This window comes from Cnephaeus nilssonii (genome assembly GCF_951640355.1).
Source record: "Cnephaeus nilssonii genome assembly, chromosome: 14".
Taxonomy (NCBI): Eukaryota; Metazoa; Chordata; class Mammalia; order Chiroptera; family Vespertilionidae; genus Cnephaeus; species Cnephaeus nilssonii.
Genome location: NC_137085.1, coordinates 27442034 through 27464413, shown reverse-complemented (window position 1 = coordinate 27464413; position 22380 = coordinate 27442034). Strand labels below are relative to the sequence as shown.

The following is a 22380-nucleotide window of genomic DNA, read 5'->3' as shown; positions in this document are numbered from 1 at the left end:
GTTCTGAGGACGAAATGAGATAACGTCTAAGAAAGTGCTTTGCAGTCAGTAAAAGGAGAAGAAAATATACACTGTTATGACAGTAACCCCACACATATACCTGATAGCCAAAGTCCTGGAAAACACTAGAGAAAAGCCAACTAATCTGACATTATTAATTAGAAATTTCCACAGACCCAGAGAGTTCCTGAAACCAAGACATTTTCCTTGAAGACTATTAAGCCCCAGAGAGAGAAAAGACATCGCTGCTCCCTAAAGACAGGGCCCTGGAGACAGAGCCAAGGACACCACAGGAGGGGTTCAGCAGGGGAGGCAGGCAGGGGGAGGGCCTTCTTCATCCTCTCCCAGGACTGGACAGAGGTGGCGACTCCCATGGGTGCCAGCCACTTGCATGCACTAAGGGGAGAAGACGGATCGTTGATAGGTAATGAGGTCCCCTGACACAGGGAACAATAGCTGCAGGAGGCCTTGCTTGGCAACAGTCACCGAACTACACGTGGTGACTGGGAGGAGCCCTGGGCCAGCACTTTCCTGGCACCACACAAGGGGCAGCTACACCTTGCCCCCTGGCCTTCTGTTCTTCACCCACAAAACAAGGAGGCAACCAGATAGCCCCCCCCCCCCCCCCCCCAGTCCAGAGCCACTACAAAATCCTCACTCTGTGAAGGAAGATTTCCAGCGAGGGGACAGGTTTTAACACCAAATTTAAGCTTTTTAAACAGCACCACACACCATTCAGGTAAGTCAGCAGCTGGCTCTGGACTCCAGAGCTTGACATCGAGGCTGTCACAGAGGCTGCGAGGCCTGGGTCCCAGCCCCAGCGGTTCTGCCCTTCCGTTGGGGAGCCCAGTGTGGGGCACAGGGCTCAAGCCCAAAAGGCAGCCCAGAGCTTTTCATGAGCACTAGGAGCCTTGGGAGTTTACAGGAAATCTTGGTCCAGCTGAAAATGAGTTTCAAGTCTAGGAGATAAACAGGCTGAGTGCATTAATAACAAACAAACCCTTCCTCCTAATTTCTGGGTGTAAATTATGAAAATAATGAAAACATTGCCTGGCTTCCTCTGAGGCTCAGTTCTCCATGGCTCCTTTGCACTGTAGTGAGGACGCGGAGGGGTGGGCGAGTCAAGGGCCTCCCCGCCCAATTCTAAGGCCCTCCTCAGCAAAACCCTGGGGTCTGTGGGGCCAGTCCTCCAGGCCCCCGTCTCCTGTTCCAGGTCTACCCTTAGAGCATAGGGCTGGGTGACTCCCGTGGATGCCTCCCCAGCCCCGTCATCAGGTGGAAAAGTATGTTCTAACCCACAACCTCCACCTAAGCAGACCAGACCACACCCTCCCCAGCAGCCCCCAGCTACACGCTTCTATGCCCACACCTGACATACCCCGAGGATTGACTGCAGTTACACGGCCACCTCCCACTACAATGGGCCTCCTGTGGGCAGGTCCAGGTGGACACCACCTCCCAGCACAGCAGGGGCTCAACAGATGCTGGCAAAGCTCCCTCCTCAGAGGGGAGAGAAACCTGGGATTGAGCTGCCCCTCCTCCATCTTACCTGGCTCTACACTGCCCCCTGCCCCCAGAAACTATCCCATCCCTCTCCCCCTAAAGGCAGCTGGGCTCAGGATTAAACCTTTCCTTAGCAGCTCTGAGCAAGGGGATGCAAAATGGTGCAGAAAGGAGAAATAAAGCCCTAGAAAAGGCCTAGGAAAGCATGTGGGAGGGACCCTGTCACCCACTGGTTGTTTTTAGCTCTGTTGGGTTGTAAAGTTGTTGCTGGGACCACCCCTGCCCCACAGATCCATCCAGTCCGACCCCAGGGCTGCCCATCTTTGTCTTTACCCATCCTCGTCTCTACCCATCCTCAGCTTGCCCCCTCCCCCCCCCCAAAAAAAAACACAACAACACACACACAAAGACCACCTGAGGGTTTGGCCTCGGGAACACAGTTCCCAGGATGCCAGAAATCCTCCCCAATAGCCCCAGGCAGTTGCCCGAGCCTCTCCTCCTGCTTTGTCACCAGTAAAATGGGGACCATCCCATGCACTGCCTCCCTGATTGCATGCCACCCGTTCTGGTTCTGATTTGAAAACCTATGGGAGTTGGGGAAAGAAGCAGGTCAGGAGGTCAGACATGTGCAGAAGGGCTTCAAGGGAAGGCACCCCTAAGCGGGCTGGCATGGCTGGTATTGGGAGGGAAGGGCACAGCATGAGCAAAAGGACCGAGATAGAGCCAAATGACAGGAGACAGGCTCCCCCTCCATCCCATTCAGAGCCAGGACTGTGCTGGCAAATTGGGGGATGAGGGTTAGAAAAGTCATGTGGGGACAGGCCGGCGGTTGTCCCAGCTTCGGCAAACAAGATGCTAGTGCTGAGTGTGGCATGATGAGGCTGACCATGTGAGGAAGATGAGGGCTCAGGCACTCAGGCACCAGCTTCAGGGAAAGAGGGTGGGGAAGGTGGCAACACCAGGGGGCAAGGAAGGGTGACAGTACCAACTGGAAAGGAGCCCATCTGGTGATGGGATGTTGGAGAGGGCGCTGTGGTTGGGGCTTGGGGACATGAGTGTATGTGCCTATGAGGCCCGGCAATGGAAGTGAACCTTCAGAGGCACAGTCCAGAGGGCGGGAGCCCAGGATCAGAGAGCTTTAATGCTCGGGGAAGAGTTTACCGATCACTTGCACAATACTTCACCAACACCACACAACTTCTGACCCGGAGACACTCTCCACCATAAAGTTCTGAGGCAATACCTCACATCCTGGGCACGGACAGTCTGAGGGCAAGGGTTCCCAGCCTGTGGTCCTTGCCCGCCAGGGGCCCCCAGTGCAGCAGATAAATTACGACACAGCGCCTAAGTGCTGTATCAGCATGATCGCACAAAGAGGGACTGTAACAGCTAGCATAGGGCGGACCAACCAGGAAGCTTGGGCCCTGGGAGATGACTCTTCCAGAGCGTAATTTTTTAGATTGCCAGGTACAATTACAGGCCCGCCTTCTGGGAGGGAGAAAGAAGAAGTGGCATTTTATTTATTTATGTTTTGGAAAAGGACCAGAGGCAGTGTACCACATTAAAACACAGGGGCCAAGCCAGCTGAAAGGCAGGACTATTGGGGGGGTGTTGAGGGGGGAGGGAGATCTGATGACTAAATCTGAGGCACCTGCCAAGTGACCCCTTAGGTGGAAAGACTTCACATAAAAAATAAAAAAGCAAACTCGTTGTTACTCAGCATCCAGAACAGCAGGCAGAGACCCTGCAGAGAGGGGAGCTGGAATGGGGCACAGTCTGGTCAGCCTATATGACTACTCAGCTTTCTCATCTGTAAAATGGAAATGATCCTACTGCTTTCTCCCAGAGCCCCAGGGGGATTCCTGGCATCGGCTATAAAAGGCACCCTTTAAATACAGCCCTCTGCCGTGGCTACAAACGTCCAGAAAGCCAGCCTGAGCCCTTGTTAGAGGAGGGTACTGATTAATTAGCCAAATAATAGGGTGCAGGGCAAATCGCTGAATCTCCTTCTTCGGGCCTCTGGAGGAGCAGGGATTTTGGTAGGCGGTCTCCTTGGACAGTCTTGCAAACGAGCTCCTCTTCCCAGATGCCCCCAGTGTGGCCCCTGGAGCACCTGGGCCCTCCTCTGACACACGAATGCCAAGGTGCCCACTGGCTCCTCCCCCAAGAACCTTCCTTCCCCTTTTAGGATATAGGCTGGTCCCCACCAGGTAACTGACACTGTCACCCTCCCAATCACCAGGATCCCAGCTTCTCCCCCTCTCTTACCCACTGCACTCCAAGGCTGGCAAGCTCTGTTACCCCACCCTCCCACTCCAGCTCCTTGCTCCGCCTACAGCAATCCTCAGCCACGGCCCTGGCTCTGGCCTCAGCCCCCTGGCCTAGATGACTGTCGTAGCCACAGAGCCACCGAACCAGTCTCCCTGCCTCTTGCTTCTCTTTGCTCTAATCCATCCTACACACCCAGGCGGGCACAACTTCCTAAACAACTTCCTAACTGTGTCACACCCTGCTTAGTGCTGTTGGGTGGGTGAAGGATGCCAGGAACTTTGCTGCCAATCAACCCGAGTTGCCCTGAGCCAATTTCTAGACAGGCATTTCCATCAGTTTCTATGCCATGAGATCTTTTCATGTCTCTCTGGGATTCTGAAAGGCCAGGGGCAGGAATGGGGAAGTCTGGCACACGGCAGGTGTATCCTCAATGACTGTCAGCTTTCTGTGGCCTGTTCCATCCTGTTACCACCTTCCTGAAAAGCTGGGCAAGCTCAATGTCCAGGGTCAAAAGGGAGAGGGGCACAGGGGTGAGAGAATAGGAAGTGACGGCCAGTATGGGCCCACCGGTCACCATGGAAACCTAGGCTTCAAGCTCCTCTCCCCTGGGCCAGGAGCACCACCAGGCTGGGTGTGTGAGCCAAGCTATTTCTCAAGATGAGGAAAGTCATCGGGTGACTAATACAAAATCTATTTACACTTGATTATCTTCTTCCTGTCCGGTAGGTAAGTCATTCTGGTAAATGATAGACCAGCCAGGGAACTCTGCACAGTCCATGACCAAGCCTTCTATCTGCCAGGAGGTGTAAGGGCAGGTTTCAAAACATTTCAAAACAAGGCCCAGCAGCTCTAGATTACAGAAGTCAGGAGACCGGCTCTGCAGCTTGCTGCTATGTGACCTTGGCCAGTTAGTGCTTGGCCCCTCTGAACCTCAAGCGCAAAGAGGATGCTGGGCAGAAAAGACTGCTCTTCCAGGATAGTTCCATCCTGACATCCCCCAGCCAGGCGAGAGCTGTGACCACCAGGACCGGCTGAAGCCTGAGGCGACTTGGGGAGAGGGCAGACCAGGAGGAAGCACGGGGCCTGCAGAGGGTGACAGAGGCAGCCTGGCAGGAGGGGAGTGAACGGGCACCGGGAGGGATGGTTTGGGGAACAGAGCTCTGCAGACAGAGCAGGCCAGGGGAGGAAGAGGCGAGTGCACGGACATTCTGGGAGCAGAGTCCACAGACAGTGAGGAGCTGGGGAGGGCGTGGACTCAGGACCCAGAGGGAAAGGCCCTTTGCTCGGCTGGTGTGGCTCAGTGGTTGAGGGTCAACCCAGGAACCCAGGATTATGGTTTGATTCCTGGTCAGGGCACATGCCTGGGTTGCGGGCTCGATCCCCATAGGGGGCGTGTGGGAGGCGGCCGATTGATCATTCTCTCATCATTGAGGTTTCTCTCTCTCTCTCTCATCCCCCTTCCTCTTTGAAATCAATAAAAACGTGTTTTTTTAAAAAGAAAAGAAAGGCAGTTTACTTTCCCAGCTACCGGGACCAGAGAACAGCACAGCCTCGAAGCAGGGGGGCAGAGGTAATGCCAAACACACGAGAAAGGATGGCCAGAGATGACCTCTCTGAAACCCAGTCAAGACTCAAGAACACCCCCCTTCTCTGAGAAGCATTTGCTGGTCTTTGGGGGCTTTATTCCAAATTCAAACAGGAGCTCTAGGAAGGGCCTCTGGAGCCTTGCCTGTGAAGAAGGGTGCAAACCTGCAGCTCCCAGCACTATCTGTCCTGCAAGAGGGCAGCATGCATGTTCCTGGGAGGGTGCCTGGGCCAGCTCTTCCTCACAACCTGCAAGACCTGGGCTGGCACCATGAGGAGGTGGTGGGGATGGGGCAGGGAGAGGTGCAGTTCTGACCTTGACAGCTGGAGAAACAGGGAACTGGAGGATTTATAAAGACCGTCATGGCACCCAAGGATGAAGGCAAATCTGACTTTCCAGATGAGGAAAGTAAGACCCAGAGAGGGAAAGCAACTTGCCTCAGGACACCCAGCAAACCAGGGCAGAGCCAGAGCTAGAACCCACATTTCCTACCTCCTGCAACAGGCCACAATTCTAACAGACACTTCAACATGATACACACCACCATTCTCTCAGAAAGCCTGTTGCTGCTAGAAGAGACTACGACAGAGAACAAGAAGATACAAAAAGATGCCCCCTCCCCACCTTAATTTGATGACTGACTTTACCCGGAGTTTTATAAAGGGCAGAAATTGTGAGCAAGGAAAACAGCCACGTCAGGATAGCAGGTTCTGTGTGAAATGGCTTTCCTTTAATTCCCTCTTATTATGCTATAAACTTGACTTAATAATAAAAACATGCTAAGGACTTCTTAATGTGTAATTGCTTATAATACTAAAAATTATGGGAAAATGCTTTCAATTAATCTGTATGTGAATCATCCTGTGAGATGACACTTTGAACAATTTTATAAGGGATGTTGGGGGTGGGGTGTCACACATAAAAAGGGGGTCCAAGTAACTGCTAAATTGCCAGTTATTTCTGCAGATCTTTTGGGAGTACAGGACAGATGTGAGAGTGTTTTAGCTGCAGGCAACAGAGGGTGTGCTTTTCCTGATTACCTAACCTTTCTGTGTCTCAGTATTCCCATCTGTAAAATGGGGCTGAAGGCCTCAGGAGAAAGGATCCTAGTTGAGAATTATTCTGTGCTTTTAGGTAAACTAGGGCTTCATGATCCAATTAATCTTTAGAAGCTCTTGCCCCATCATTATCATTCTGTTTTTTCTATCATTATCCTATCCTATCAAAAGCCTCATCTCTGGCTTCTCCTCTCCAGCAAAAAGATCCCACACCTCGTGCCTTTGCTCAAGCTCTTCCCTCTGCCTGGGTTAGTAGATCCAGCTCTCATCACCACCGCCTCGACTCCCGCTCCTGCCCCTGCCCCCTCTCCGCCCCCGCCCCCACCCCATTTGGATGGCCCAAACTCTGAATTTCTGGAGATTCACCTGCTCACCTCCATGTACCTGGGTCCAGGCCTGTCACCCTGCTTTATGGAAGTTCCTGGGGGCAGTGGCAGTGTCTGCCCAGGCTACATATCTAGTCTCTAACACAACAGTCTCTAACAGCAAAGGCTCCAGGCAGGCTGCCCAGGTGCCCTGCAGAGGGCCTAAGGACCACCTGCTCCACTGTCCTGTTGTTTTGGCCACCCACCTCCAGGTGGCTAGGGCCTGGTCGGAGAATTCGACAACACTTAATTCCAAGTAAAGGACCAACAAGGCCCTCTGCTCCCCAATAACAACAATCTCATGCACATGTGCAAAGCTTGCTCGCTGCCCTGGCTGGTTTGGCTCCGTGGCTAGAGTGTCGCCCTGCATACTAAAGGGTCCCAGGTTCGATTCCAGTCAAGGGCACATGCCTGGGTTGCGGGCTCAATCCCCAGTAGGGGGCGTGCAGGAGGCAGCTGATCAATGATTCTCTCTTATCATTGTTTCTATCTCTCTCTTCCTCTCTGAAATCAATAAAAATATATTTTAAAAAATTATAAAAAACACACAAAGCTTGCTTGTTCCAGCTGAGGCTATGTCAGTGTTGTGTGCCCTACTTTATAATGAGGACACTGCAGCCCTCACTAGGCTAAGCCTCCTCACCCACCCAGGTATTCACGTTGACCTAAGAGCCCGGTACCTTTCCTATACATTAGCAGATCTCTGTGCATCTGGGGCCCTTAAGTCTGGGATCAAGACTGGTGTGAAGAGGGAAAGAATGGGATGCAAGGCATGGCTTTGGAAGGAGGCCGCCTGATTCTACCGGCTCAGTCGGAGGTTTGGCTTGGGGACACCAAATACATAGACACTAGGGCAGGAGGGAAACCCAGAAGTGCTCTGATTCTTCCTCTTCACTTTATACATGAGGAAACTGAGGCTCAGATGGCAATCTGACCTCGAGAGATGGGCCAAGCAAGATGGAAAGGTGCACTAGGACTGAATAGCACAAGCCAGGCTGGCAAATGTCCCCTCCCCGCTTCAGCTCCCTGCCCCCATGTTTTGTAGATATGGGTCTGAGCCCCTCACTTCTATTTGTGAAACTGAGGGAAGTGACTTGTCCTCAGTTTCCCTCCCCTGTAAAATGAGACAGCACCTCCTTTGCAGGGAAATGGTAGGTGTGTATGTCAAAGGGCCCAGGACAGAGCCTGGGAGCCAGCCTCCGATGGCTCCTGCCATTTCCTCGTGTCCCGGATACCCCAGCGTCAAACACAAACACTACACTTCCTCCAGTACTCCACCCCAAAGACTGCCCTGCCAAGGCCAGGCCATACTTGGCAGTCTGCCTCCAACTTATTATGTGTCCTTGGGCAAGTCCCTCTCCTTCCCTGGACTCAGTTTCCCTGTCTGTTAAATGAGGCTGTTGGGTTTGGATGACCTTGAAGATCCTTTGCTGACCCTGACATATGAATGTGCCAGCATCCCAAAGTCACTCCTATAAGCCTGGGCTGATGTCTGCTGGATGTAAGACTGGCCGGAGCTGAAGGGCCAAAGCTCTCCACGGCCCTGCCACAGAGCTGGCGTTTCACTGAGCCCAGTGGGGGTGTACATGGGAGGTGATAGGGTATGACAGCAGGAGCAGGTGTTACTGCAGTGCTGAGGTGAAGACTCCACCAGTAAACCTGGTTCCCTGAGTCTCTGGAGACTCCCTCAGGACCCTAGGAGGGTCCACTCAAATGCACACTCAGCTCTCTGTCTCTTGCCCCCCACAGAGGCCCCTTTGCCAGGAGAGATGGGGAAGATGGGAGTGAGTGTGAGGGGTGGCCCTCTAGGAGCGTGGCCTAGGTCCCTCTGGTCAATTACTCCCTGGCCCTTCACAGGGTGGCCCGGCACTCCAGGGGATACACTGGGGGCTAGAGAATCGCTTTCCATGAACAGTAGAAGCACGAGGCAGAGTCCTGGAAGCAGGGCCTGGACTCGTACCCAGGTCCTTCAGCAGTTGTCCTACAGTCTCCACAGCCCCACGACCTTCTATTCTGCACGGGCCCCACATACACTAAGTGCTCCGTAAATGTCACTTCCTTTCCCTTCCTTCTTCTAACTCAGGAGGAATAATGCAAAAGTCCTCAAAGACATCATGAACACAAACAAACAACAGAGGGCCACAGAGGGAGGTATCTGTATCCCAAATCCCGGACATACAGAGCACCAATTCACTGGGCCTCAAAATTAGGGGCGGCTCCCAACCTGCTCCAATCCTCACAGGAACTCCTCTGTCTCTGGACTGCCCTCTGGGCCAGGAGGACACGTGTGTGTGTGTGTGTGTGGGGGGGGGGTCCCTCCTCTGCTTGAGATCTCCCCACCAGTCAGTCTGTGATGGCTGATAACCACCTGTCTGTGGTGGCCGATATCAGTTCATTCTCTTAAAATGCTCTGAGCATTATCCTGGCTAGACAAGAGGCCCTCAGGATACTGGACACCTGGCCACATTCTTTTGGGCCCCAAGCAATTGCTTTGACAAGGTTTTGTCATTAAGGGCCAATATAAAATAGCCATGGAGGGGAAGTCTGTTTCCTATAAACCTACCAGGTAGAGAGCAAGGGCTCTTTAGGCTGCTTCCAGCCCCTAAACGAGGATTTCCTCCTATTTGGACAGGGATAATTTTGTCCGCAATGATCTAGTCTGCCCCCTTCTACTAGGTAATGAAAGAAAGTGACCCAGCTTGCTTCTTTTATTGCCTTGGCTGCTAGGAAGCTCCAAGTTAAGCTTTTTAATCTCAAATGCTGTATCTTTCTTCAGTCAGAAATTCCCAATAGAACTTTCCCCTCTTCTCCCCAGTTACTTCTCTGTCCCTATCTTGCTTACTGTACTTGGTACCCTAGTGTCTGGACTTTTACTGTGCCCTGCCACGTACTTCCTGATGTAGGTGAACATGAACTGGGAGACTGTGGTGAAGATTAAACACACCAGCCTCCCAACTACCACCTTGAAAGCACAAACCTTCCCGGGCTGAGGCTGGCTGGGGACCGTCCATGTGTCCAGGAATGGGCTCTCTGCCCCCTTGCTGAGTGCAAGTCCTTGTGCCAACTGCCCTGCTTACCTGTCATGATCCTCTGGGCCTCGTAGGGCTCCATGTAGCCAGCACTCTCCCCCTTTCCCGCTTTACTCTTGAGATCATTCTTGGCATCAAAGGGATCTGAGTAGTCATCAGCGATAATCACCTGCAGGGAAGAAGATGCAAGGGTGAGTCCACCTTTGGCTTTCTGCTTCACGGTCAGGCTCTGCTCCAACACACACAAACTGAGCCTGCACCACACCAGCAAGGAGGTGCGGGGGGGAGGCAGGAACCAGAGCTGGGGCTTACCCTCAGGAAGCTCCAATTCTTGCAGGGGTGACAAAGGGACCCTCCCTGGCAGTGCTCCATCACAAGAGAGGGGCCTCTGAGCCTGTACCTGCCGCATGGCCGGCTCGGGGCAAGGTGAAATGAGATCAGAAGGGCAACTGGGTAGAGAAGCACAGAGGCAAGAACCTGGAGGGTGTCTTTGGGAATGTGAATTGCTCAATTTAATGGCATGGAAGTGGAAGAAAGTTGGAAAGGAGATTGCAGAAAGCCTGGAAATGCTGACAAGTTCCTGGTGCTGGCTGAGGCACAGAAGAGCTTGTGTAGAGATAATTATGTTCAGCGTTCCATTTCCCCCAAATCTGGAACACAACCACGCCTTGGGTAATCAGACAACAATTTGGTGAGATCAACAAACTGTAAAGATGACTGTGGCCCCAGACGGACCCAATGAAAACACAAAAGCAGCTCAGGATGGACAGATGGACTGCTTGGGCCAGAAAGGGCCTCGGAAGCAACACATGGAAAGACCTTTCTGTAACAGATGGGGAAGCTGAGGTCCAGTGGAGGATGGGGCTGGACGAAGACCCTTGGCCAGACCCTCTGCTCGCAGGGCCCTTCCTGGCCTCCTCACTTGTCTATATTTCAGAAAATAGCAAAGTTCTACAACAAATGGACAGAGAGTCACCTGGCGGTAGACAGTATGGGCCGGTGGGGGGGGGGGGGGGTGGGGCGGGCGCGGTTGTTACCCCATGAGATCGTGAGAATCTGAGATTTGAACACTTCGGAGACCAAGCTCCACATTTTCCCTGGAGAAGGATAAAAAAAAAATCTCAGTTGGAGGCTAGGTGTAAACATGACAACTTTCCTTCCCATTTCTTACTTCCTAACCTTCTTGAGTGGCACACTTATCAAAGGGGAAAGGACAGGAACCCACCAAACAGGTTCCCCTTTAACACATCTAGCTCCACCACAAAGCCACTGTGACTTCTATCATTATCTATCCCTTTGGTCACACATCTGGCAAAGGGCAAGTTCCTCAACCTCCCCGCCAGGGCCACCCAGCTGACTCCTTTGGGAGGGGGTAGGTTAGCATTTCTCTCAACCCTGGGGTAACATGAATTGTTATTTAAATTGTGGGTTTAATTAGAAACCACAGGAGCCTCCTCTCTCTCCCAGCTCCTGGAATGTAAGGCATTTGAGGGGCCTATAAACCCAGGGGAAGGGAAAATCCCCCTTTGTCTGCCCCGCGAATGGCAGCTTGTGGCAGCAGCCCTGGCAGGGTGAGCAAGTGACCTCCAGCTGCCCGGAATGTGATGCCGGAGGAGGGACAGTGGGCAGCAGCCCTGTCACTGGCATGCAGCCGGGGGCCAGGGGAGGCAGAGCACTCAGCAGTCAAGCTCTTCAGTGAAAAGACCCAAGGCTGGAGCGCCCACCATCTGAGCATGTGCGCCCCGCTGTCTGCCCCCTACTGCCTCCTCCAGGGGTCAGGCTCTGAGTCCCAGCGGGGGCCCTTCCAGATGCTGACATGGTAATCGTGGCCTCTTTTGAGACTCACTGAGCTCAAATGACACCAGGCAGGGGAAAGACAGGGGGGTGGGGGAGAGCTGGGTCAGGCAATGTCTTTCATTTGATATTTCTATTCCACCCTTTGCAGAACACACCAGGGAGAAAATTATGCATGCGAACCACTGTCAAACAGAGCAGCTCAGACGCTGATCTAGTGTAGGTTTTTTTGAGTCTCAAGAGGTGAGAAGTTCAAATGGAGAAAATGATGAACCTGCTGTGGCTGACATCTAATCTAATGTCTCCCGCTCCGGCCTTCCTTCCTGTCTCTTTTCAACATGAACATCCTCCATCTATTCTGCAATGAGGAAGGGAGCAAGTATTTCCCCAAGAAAACAAAATAATTTGTGGGGGGATTAGCTGAGGAGGTGAGGAGGTAGACAGGGGAGGAAGCTGGGCTGCAGTCTCTGTAATCTAGAAATCAACATCCCAGCTCCTCTCCCAAGTGCTCTGTAATTTACAAACATGGAGGTTTGCAGGATATAAACCAAATCTTCGCTAGCCTAGGGACGGGAACTCTGGGAGGCCTTTGGTTCGGCAGGCACTATCTGTACTTTCTAATTAAAATGAGATCTGAGCTTGCGCTGTCACTGGCCCCCAACTGCCTGCCTTGCTTACTTCCGTTTCAATAAGAACTTACAAATCCTAAAACCAGGAAAAGCCCCTGCTCTCTGCTGACATGTGGTTCCAGTTATACCTGCTGACAGTTGAAAATCCTTCCGTTTAAAAAAAAGGTTTAGAATTCTGTTAGTTTAAGAAGCAAATCGGAAGGTTCCTAAAATGTATATTTAATCAACTTGCTTTCGAACTTCAAAGTGAGGTGGGTGGAGGGGAGGGAATTTGAGGTTTGAGCAACTTGAAACTAGGCAAACACTTACTGAGCTGTCTGACCTTTTGCAAAATCATGTCCTGGTTTTGGCGAGTAAAAATTTAACCAAGTGTTAGGAGAGCTGAGCGGGCAGTTAGCCAGAGTGATGTGTGCTGTGCCACATGCCCCAGCCACATGCACCGGGCAGTGTGATCACTGTCTAAGCTGCCCAGGGCTCACTGTACTAATACATCAAGATGGCCTGCAAGAGGCTTGAGTGAAGGCTGTTGGGAAAAAAAAAAGAGAGAGAGAGAGAGAATAAGTTTCCCCAGATGTGGGCTTGGATTCCTGCTGGGGTTGCTTTTGCCCCAGTTAGCAGACAAGCCCTTCAAATCTAATTGAACAATTCGACTAAAAGGAAGACAGCAGGGACTTCTCAGCAGATTAGGCCATCTGGGCACTCAAGATGCTTTCCTTGATTTTGCTCTTGGATTGGCAAAGACCTGATAGGGCATCAGACTTCTTCACCTGGCCTGCTTGTGGTTTTATGGGGCAAGTGCAGAGCCGAGAGGGGGACCCAGGCTACTGGTCTCACCACTTCATTATGGAACTGAGCAGCAGGAGAAAGACAAGGGTCATGGTCCTGTCCGGGTAGCTCAGTCGGTTAGAGCGTTGTCCCAATACACCACGGTTGAAGGTTTGACCTCCGGTCAGGGCACATACAAGAATCAACCAATGAATGCATAAATAAGTCAATCAAATTGATGCTTCTTTCTAAAGTCAATTTAAAGAAAGACAAAGGTTATGGCTAAACCCCAGGCAAGTCTCTTCTTGCTTTCAAACAAAACTAGAGACCCCAGGTAAGCCCGGTGCCCGTAAAGGACTTTCACAGGCTCATAAAGCAGTGAAGCTGGGGGTCCTTGAGAGACCTGCTCCACAATCCCCTTCTTCTGTATAAGGCCCAGGGCAGCCCTCTGCGCACCACCTCTCTGACAGGGCTCTGGGAGTCAGCTCTGCATTCCTCCTTTCTGTTTTGCACACACTCCTTTCCATCAGTCTGGGGCCAGGGTGTTTTTATCGTGGGGACTAAGCTTTGTGATAGGAAGCAGTCTTCCTGTTCATCCCCAAAAGGAAGTACCAGAGAAAGATGGGTGTTGCCACTTGGCAACATGCCCATACGCTTTTGCAAGATAGCTGCACCTGGGTGGAGAGCTGGACCTCTCCATGTGCTCTTGGGGGAAAGGTAAATTGGGAGAGCCACTCTGAAAGATAACCGTTGACAGTATTCATTAAAATCCAGAAATATTCATGGATTAGCCCAGCAACTTCGCTTCTCAGTATTTATTCCCAAATGTACACAAGGAGGCATGGACCAAGATGCTCACTGGAGCAAGTAGTAATGAGAACTTGCTATATCCTACTATGTCCACCCATGGGGAGTTGCAAAATCCTGCTAGTTCCATGCTATGGAATATTATGCAGCAGATTTAAAACCAACAAAAATGAACATAGAAAGCAGGTTCTAGAATGAGAGATACGACCTGATACCTGTTTAGGAAAAAAAAAACCAGAAACCTGTATCACCATTTAATGTAAAGAAAAGGTCTGGGGAGATACACACTGCTCACTGACACCTCCTGCGGGGGAGGTAACTGGGATTGGGGTGGTTACAGGAAATCAAAGGAGACGTGTCTGTAATGTTAACACACTTTCAAACAAGGAAAACTTATTGATGCATTATACGCAAAAGTAAACTTTTAAAAAAGCACTCCTCTTCACAGGCTATTTTTGGTACAGTAGATAAACTGTCTCCCAAACTTGCCTGAAGATAGGAATGGCTTGGAATGCTTGTTAAAAAAACAGATACCTACCCCCGCCCCCCCAATAATGTGTATATTTAATAAGCAACCCAGGTGATTTTTATCAGGAAAGTTTGGAAAATGTTAAGCTAGAGCCAGACCCCTCCCCCACCAATCTAATGCAAAGCCTTCAGATATTACTCTGGATTTTCACTTTTCCCAGATATCTCTCAGTCCTGTTCATCAAAGTGAAGCAAGAAGTGGGTGTTAAAGGCAGCTCTCTCTTGCTTTCTTTCCCTGGGAATCAACTGGAGTAAGAGATGACCCAACATGCCTTGGTTCATCTCCAGAATCCAAGACGTAGAGGTAATGGCATCCTCTTTGCAATCTGAGGGCTGGCCCCACATTGAGCAACAGGGCTGTGTGTGGGGAGAGGGCCACACAAGCAAGACCCTGCCCTGCCCAGTGAGGGGAGCCTGGGCCCAAGGCTAATCTGGCCGTGAGGACGTGCAAAGCTGTCTGCTCTAAAGCACAGACTCACCCTTTCGGGCCAACTCCATGTGGCTCTCAGCACACTCTCAGGATGATCCCTGGCTCCAGAAAGGGCTGGTGGGACTGCAGAGGGGACACTGCTGAAATGCACAGGCATCCCTGCTAAAAATCACTCACACCTGCTCAAAGGAGGGTCCAGACAGGCGGAGCAGCTACCACCTTCCCGGAGTGGTGACCTGTATTGTCCCCACTATCCCAAGGGCACCTCCTCTACTAGTAACCACAGTCACTCCATGTGCTCTGCTGTCTGTGGGAACTGGCAGTTTGGGGCTGCCCCAACTTGGCCTCTGCTGGATGAGGCAAGCTAAGTCTCCCCCACTCAATGTTGCTCTTCTCTCACTGGAAAGTGAGGGGGTGGCACCCCATGAGGTCCTGGGTATGTTCCAGGTCCATGACTTCTGTCTACGCCAAAGCAAACTGCATAGGAACACACCTGGGAATGTTCTACACAGTCTCAGTCGGACCATTTCCTCATCAATTTGCCATCACGACTACACATTAGTTTTCTGAGCAGCTTGGGGGGCATGAATCTCTGTGGGAATCTGATAAATGATGAAGGTGTGGCTCCCTCCATCACCTTTATATATGCCTGCAAAGTGTTGGGCACATTTCAGAAAGGTTGGGAGTCTCAGGTTAAGGCCAAGTTCCTTTCCATGTGAGTCACTATAAAGAACATCTAAAATGAGACACACTAGTTTTTTTTTATAAATCTTCACCCTAGAATATATGTGTCTTTTTAAATTGATCTTAGAAAGGGGTAGGAGAGAGAGAAAGAGAGAGAGAGAGAGAGATCAGTTGCCTCCCATACACACCCTACCATGCATTTAACCCGAAACCTAGGTATGTGTCCTGACTAGGAATAACCCCCCAACCTTTTGGTGTACAGGATGCTCCAACCAACTGAGCCACCTGGCCAGGGCATGAGGAACACTCTTTGCCTTAGCGAGGTGGTGGGTACTGACTGTTGTAATTCAACACCCATTATTCACCTGGCTGAAAACACAGTAGGATGTGTGACTGGCCTGCCAGTAGGCTGGGGAAGGAGGGGGAATGTGAGGACAGTCAGGTCGTTGTATCTTGGCTTGCCAGCTTGAAACCCAGCAGCCACATCCCTCCAGAGCAGAGGCAACCTGGCCCTCTCCCTCACCCGGGGGATCAGGAGGGTTCCTTGAAGGTGAGCAAATGGTGTTCAGGTCATGAGGTGGCAGCAGCAGCCAGAGGCTCCATGCCTCTGTCCTGCATCAGGGGGCTGGGCAGGCTAGAGTCCTGGTTCTCCTTTGGGACCCACCATGACACAGGCCCTGGCAGGCCTGATGTCCCCATAACGGAGACTCTGTTGCCATGCCAACCAAGATATGGCATGAATGAAACAGGGATTGGGGATCTGGAAGGGTTCCAAATGACCAGGGGGCTGCCCGAAAAGAAGCAGCGGATAGACATTCTGCACAGACCCAGAAACTATACAGACACACACTCAGTGAGTCAGGGAGGACATCTAACAGCCAATAAAGGAACACACTCCCTGGGAACCAGAGCTCCTGCCATTAGGGTGTCCGAGCAGAGGCTGTAAGGTGGGCATCTGCTTTGGATGGAGGTCAGCCTACTAGCTACTGTGTTTTCTCAGCACAGATTCAGTGGCCCCAGAGCAGCACCCATTGCAAGGAATGGGTGGCTGTTTGCAGGACCCCCAGTGTGGCTGAGGCGGGCGGTGTTTCTGAAGCCCCAAGGCTGGCCAATGGCAGCTGGGCTGCTGCCTGAGGCTTTGCAAATACACAGAAAGGCAAGTGGCAAGGCAGAAAGGACACCGCCAGCAGGGACAGCCCGGACAAGCAGAGCTCTGGAGCGAAGCTGGCTCTACTGCACCCTCGCTGGGTCATTCCTGGCAAACTGCTTTATCTCTTTGAGCCCCTGCCATTCATCTGTGAAATGGGCAAAACTGTTTGCCGTCTCAGCTTCACGTGAATGTTGTGAGGAGCAAATAATGCGATGATGTGGGGATGTGACAGCAGTTTATAAAGAAAGGTGGCACCTCCTGGGTGCTGGGGATCGAGTTAAGGGCTGGGTCTCTGCCCAATGAAAATCTAGTGGGGAAGACAAAACAAAGACCTGAGAAGAAACCTCAGTCAAGGCCCAGCGATGACAGAGAAAACTGGCTGCAATCAGGTATGACCACAGCTGTCATATCTATCAACCACAGAAACAGGAATATTTATGAAGGACCCCCCCCCCCCCCCCCCACACACACACACTCTTTTATGTTCTGGGTAGGATGCATCTCCTAGTTGGGGTATCTGGCTAAGAGGTCGAGAACCTCACGGGACCCTCAGGGCCACCCTGCCTGTGTGCTGGATAGCAGCAGAGTGCTGCAGGTCTACGGCCTGATTCCAGGGCTCTGGGGCTGGGAGGGGGTCCACAGAACTGGCTGTAACCTTCCTTGGGGACACCCCATGCAGAGATACAAGCAAGCATCCCCCCTCCTCGCCTTTCTCTGTCCCAGCTTTGACCATCATAGACGAACTCTCCTTAAAGGCGTGCCAATAAATCATTTCTGACATGGTAAGGAAGTTAATTTGGGGAAGATTAATTAGCTACATTCACACATTCAGCTGCAATTCCTGGAAATCAGATGGTGGGGAGGGCACTTTTCCACGGCAACCAAGGATGGGCTGGTGCCTCGCCTCTAAGGTCTGACTCGCTCATGCAGAATCACCTTGAAGTTCGAAGTCCATCTTTCATGCATGGAGGTCAAGTGCTCTGCCCTCTAACCCCGCTCGTGGGGAGCTCACAACTCCGTAATTCAGTCATTGGGACAGTTGTCACTATTAAAGCGGCCTCCGTCTGGCAGCCACCTTCCACTCTGTGCAGACCTTGGGTGCTCTAGTGTAAATGCTTCTTTACAGACCAGCCAGGGACCTGCCCGCATGTCAGGAGGCGAGGGGTGTTTCCAGTGGTCTCCCCTGGTCTTTCCAGTCTTCCCCTTCCCACAGCCACAGCTGTTTGCCTCGACACCTGCAGGCTCCAACTTGTTAGGAAAAATGCATTCCAAATTACAGCCTCTGTCAGCTCCTCTGGGGCCCTCCTCTCGGCTCCCCCCGCCCCCCACTCACTTGCATACCCCACTCTCCTTCAGTTTAACCCCATGGAGGTTGCTATGGTCCTGGGTGGGAGGCTGCTGGAGTGGAGCCTGGCTCTGCCCTCTGTTTACCCTGAAACCTCACTATTAAGTGGTAGGGACTAGCTTTTCAGCATCTCTCAAGCAGTGGGAAGTTCTATTAACTCCGAAATAGCTAATCCTGTAATTTCTTAACTGCATTCAGCTAGGGCCTATGGACGAATGAAGAGTTCAGTGTATCCCTCCTGAGGACAGAAGCCTCCTGGGGTTTGCAGAGTAATTACAGGTGATGTCAGAGCTGAAAGGGTCCTGAGAGAAGATCTAGTCTGGTGGGTTTCAACAAATTATGTAATTTGTGCCAAGGAAATCTCACAGGGAGCCCCAACATGCACTACTCTCCGTAGTCTGAAAAGCACGAATCCACTGGGAGCCAGGAGGCCCCGAGGGGAGGGTGAAGGTCAATGCCAGAAACAGGTAACCAAATGTTTCCTAACTCCCAGGTCCACATGTGTCTGCAATACCTGTATGGCTATCGTTTTTTCTCTTAAAGTCATTCCTAAAATTTCAGGGTATACCCACCATAATCACCCCCTGGATAAAGCTCCCACGGCACCTCTTGCAAGGACTGCCACCCACCCCTGCAGACAGTTCCCTGTGGGAGGCCGCCCCAGGCCAGGCTTGGTCCACAGAGGTCACCCATTGAGCCTCCCTCTATCCTCCCCTGAGCTCTGGCTCAGCGATGCCCAGCCCGCTGGCGACCCCATCAATCTCCACCCACCCTTCCAGACAGTCCTTTCTTCCCAAGCTTCCTGCTCAAGGGGGTACAAGTGCTTCTCCTAGAAAATGCTCTCGGACCAGCCCTGGGGTCAGGATTTTCTTCTTTCCCTGGCAGGGCACTTGGAGCTGGAACGGTCAGAGAAAGTGCAGTCAGGAGCAGGGACACGAGGTGGCTCTGGAAGTCATTTTCTGCTCTGTGCCTCAGCTTCCTCATCTACAAAATGACGATGGGGTGAGGACTAAATGAGCCAATATACGGGATGTACCTAGAACGGGGCCGGGCACACAGCAAGTGCTCAAGAAATGTCAGGTGCACTATCATCTGAAACACACCATCCTGCCTGGCTGATTCCGTCTTGTGGAGGAGGAACCTGAGGAAGGGTCCTGCAGAGGTCACCTGGATGTCCAGTAATAGAAGTAGCAGAGTGATAAAACCTGACTCCCACCAAACCCCAACCGCAGGAGAACCCAAGTCATTTGGCGACCTGTCCTATATAATAAAAGGCTAAGATGCAAATCGACCGGATGGCAGAACTACCGGTTGCTATAACATGCACTGACCACCAGGGGGCAGACACTCAATGCAGGAGCTGCCCCCTGGTGGTCAGTGTGCTCCCACAGGGGGAGCGCCGCTCAGCCAGAAGTGGGGCTCATGGCTGGCAAGCTCAGCGGCGGTGGCAGGAGCCTCTCCCACCACTGTGGCAACACTAAGGATGTCCTACTGATGGCTTAGGCCCACTCCCCCTAAGCCGCAAGTAGAACATCCCCCGAGGGCTCCCGGACTGCAAGAGGGCGCAGGCCGGGCTGAGGGCCCCCCCCCCCCCAAAACGAACCCCCAAGTGCACGATTTTCATGCACCGGGCCTCTAGTATATTTATAGCCTGCCTGCTTCCAAAATAGGTTTTAGACAGCTGTGTTCAAGTCATCTTTCCGGCTGGACCGCTCCTTCCCAAGAAAGGACGGGGAACGCCCGTAGGGCTTTCTCACAGTAACAGAAGGCTCTGAGCACCAGGGACAACTTTGGCAGTGTACTCACAGGAAAGGTATGTGAAAGAAAAACGGCAGAGCCTAGAAGCCAAAGGCCTTTCCTGAGAGCTGTGGTACCTTTAATAACCAGGCATCCATGTCCCACGCAGGGCCCGAGAGGGAGCAGGAGTGACGGAGTGAGAGGGGGAGCTGAGATTAGCGTGAGAAGGTACTCGGGCCTCGTGCAGCCCATGTGATCCAGGCCCGCACAGCCGTTTCATCAGTGACAGTGACACAGGACCGGACTAAGGGAAAGGTCATTTCTCTGTGAATGGGGCCCATTAGGATGATTCGTGCACATTTCTAACACGAGGCTGCCTCTGTATTGAGGACAGGCAGCACTGGCCATCATTACCGCCACTGTGTTTGAGGGTTCCCAATTACGTTCAGCTTAACAGTGGGTGCTCAATAAATGGTGATTCACTTTTTTTAAATAATGCCATCTTCTCAAATCCGCCAGTCACCAAGCTCGATGAACTCTTTGTCATGTGCAGTCCTCCAGGCTAAGAATCTGTCCCTGAACCCCAAAGCACTTTTTCTCCTGTGTACTTGGCACCTTCTAACGTACAGGGAAGTGACTGGGGACAGAGCTTTGCAATGCCACACAGTGTCTGTAACGGTGTCAATGGCTTGTTCAATCATATTCACCCCATGCTTACAACGTGCCAGGCGGTGAGCTCTGAGCTGCAATGCAGCGGTGAACAAAGGCAGGTGTTCCCCTGCCCTTATGGAGCTTCTGGTCTCTTGGGAGGACAGCTGACCATTCTGGGGCGGGGCAGGCATGGTTAAGGATAGGAGTACTCAGCTGTCATGTGCCAAGCAGAGGAGTAAGGGCATAGGCAAAGTCCCTTTATCCCCTGTCCTGAACTGGAGCTGTGTGCAGACCTGTCAGGTGAGTTACCTGAGGATGCCCACTATGAAATCAAAAGAGGTTATAGAATCTTTACCAATAATAATAAAAAAAAATTACTCTTGGCATCTGAGCCATTGACAAAAAATTAGGTTTTAAAACAGTACTTATAGGACTCAATTTTTCTAAAATATTATACATACTCAAAGGAAGAAATGTGTTTTATGTGCAAAGAAAAAGGACTAGAAGGTGTACAGTACAATATAGCACACATCCAGAAGTTTCCGTGAAGCTCGAGGCCTAAACACTGTTCCCCTCCTCTTCAGGTGGCACCATTAGCCAAGCCACACTTCCTGCCAGGACCTCAGTTTCCCCATCTGTAAGATGGGAAGGGCAGAGTGGGCCTTACATACAGGAGGAGGGGAAGAGACACAGGACCACGTCACTAAAAGAAAACCAACTACCATCTTTCCTTACCAACATTTTCTGAAGGAAAGAATAAGAAACATCACAGAGGAAACAGAATAAAGTACAGTCCTTTTTAAAGCGAACGGAGTTAGCTTCATAATAAACCTCCCTAACTTTTCATTTTTCTCATCCCACACTATGCTTTCGGAGCATGGGGCCCATGGGCATTTCAGTCCTTCTGACATTATTTTAAAGACCACGCCCTCCTTTGGGTTACAACCATCCGGTGTGCATCCACCACGAAAGGGTGCTGGCTTTTCTGGCCCCTCTCCCCTCCTGGTGTCCCTCTCACTCTTAAAGGCACGTTCTCCACTACCGCTGAGTGTCGGTCTCTATGGAACACCAATACAGCGCTTGAGAGTAGCCTCATGAATCAATCAGGCATGAAGTGGCCCTAATTTATTAATACACATTGTAAAATCCCCTTCCAAATGGAAGGTCATAAATCACCTGCCGCCGGAAACGTTCTATTTTTAAAGGAAGGCCAAGGTATCTTGAACTAAATGCCAGACTTGCCCATTTCAAAAGAGCAAACTTTGATCCATTGCTGCTATGCTAATCAAGTGATTAGGGAGGCCCGGCCCCGCCCTGATAACGCAGCTGTCACAAGACATCACCAACCCCCACCAGTTTCCTCACACACTTCTCTGCCCAGACCTGAGGCCATATGTGACTCACAGGGACTGACTTCTGGGTTATCTGAGATCCTTCGGCCAGACCCTCCAGGAGCCTGAGCGTGTTAGAGGATTAGAGCTAGCAAGAGGGTTAGAGGTGATGCTGAGGATGGAGAAAGTGTTCTCTATGTGCCAGGCACTAGACCGTGTGCTTGTACATACACTGTCTTAGTTCAACTTCCTAATTACATTATTTTCAGATGAGAAAAGTCAAAGCTCAGAGAGGTTTAGAAGCTTCCCCAAGGCCTCAGAGCACATAGGGCAGTGCAGGTTTCAACCCTGGCCCGCCTCACTCCAAAACTTTGGCTCCTCCATGCCACCCACGGCCTGTTGCATGAGTTTCTAATATCCTGGGTCCCTTCCGGACAGCAGGAGGAAATCTCTGAAGGGAGGTTTGACAGGAAGCAGAGGAAGCTCTGCCAGTTTGGCTCGGATGTGCCAGCCCTGACACTCCCTCAGTCAGCTGGGTACTGGAAATCTCCCTTCCTTTTCCTGTGACAGCCTCCCTGTGATTGGAGCACACCTGCAACCTGCCCGGGCCACACCTGGGGAAGCAGCCACTTCCGCCCGCAGCCTGTGCCCTGTGCTCGGCTTCCAGCAATTACCTCCCTCCATCCTCTCCGGCCTCATCCTTCCTGCCTGGGGGATC

The 22380-nt window shown here is 51.8% G+C and overlaps 1 protein-coding gene across 1 annotated transcript in view; it reads right to left on the bottom strand.

Annotated features, from left to right (window-relative positions):
- The window catches only part of SHB (SH2 domain containing adaptor protein B), a 124067-nt gene that overhangs the window by 69101 nt on the left and 32586 nt on the right, over positions 1-22380 (bottom strand). The window contains exon 2 of the mRNA XM_079790454.1: positions 9860-9980. Coding sequence (XP_079646580.1) covers positions 9860-9980 — 121 coding nt within the window. The remainder of the gene's footprint in view (positions 1-9859; positions 9981-22380) is intronic.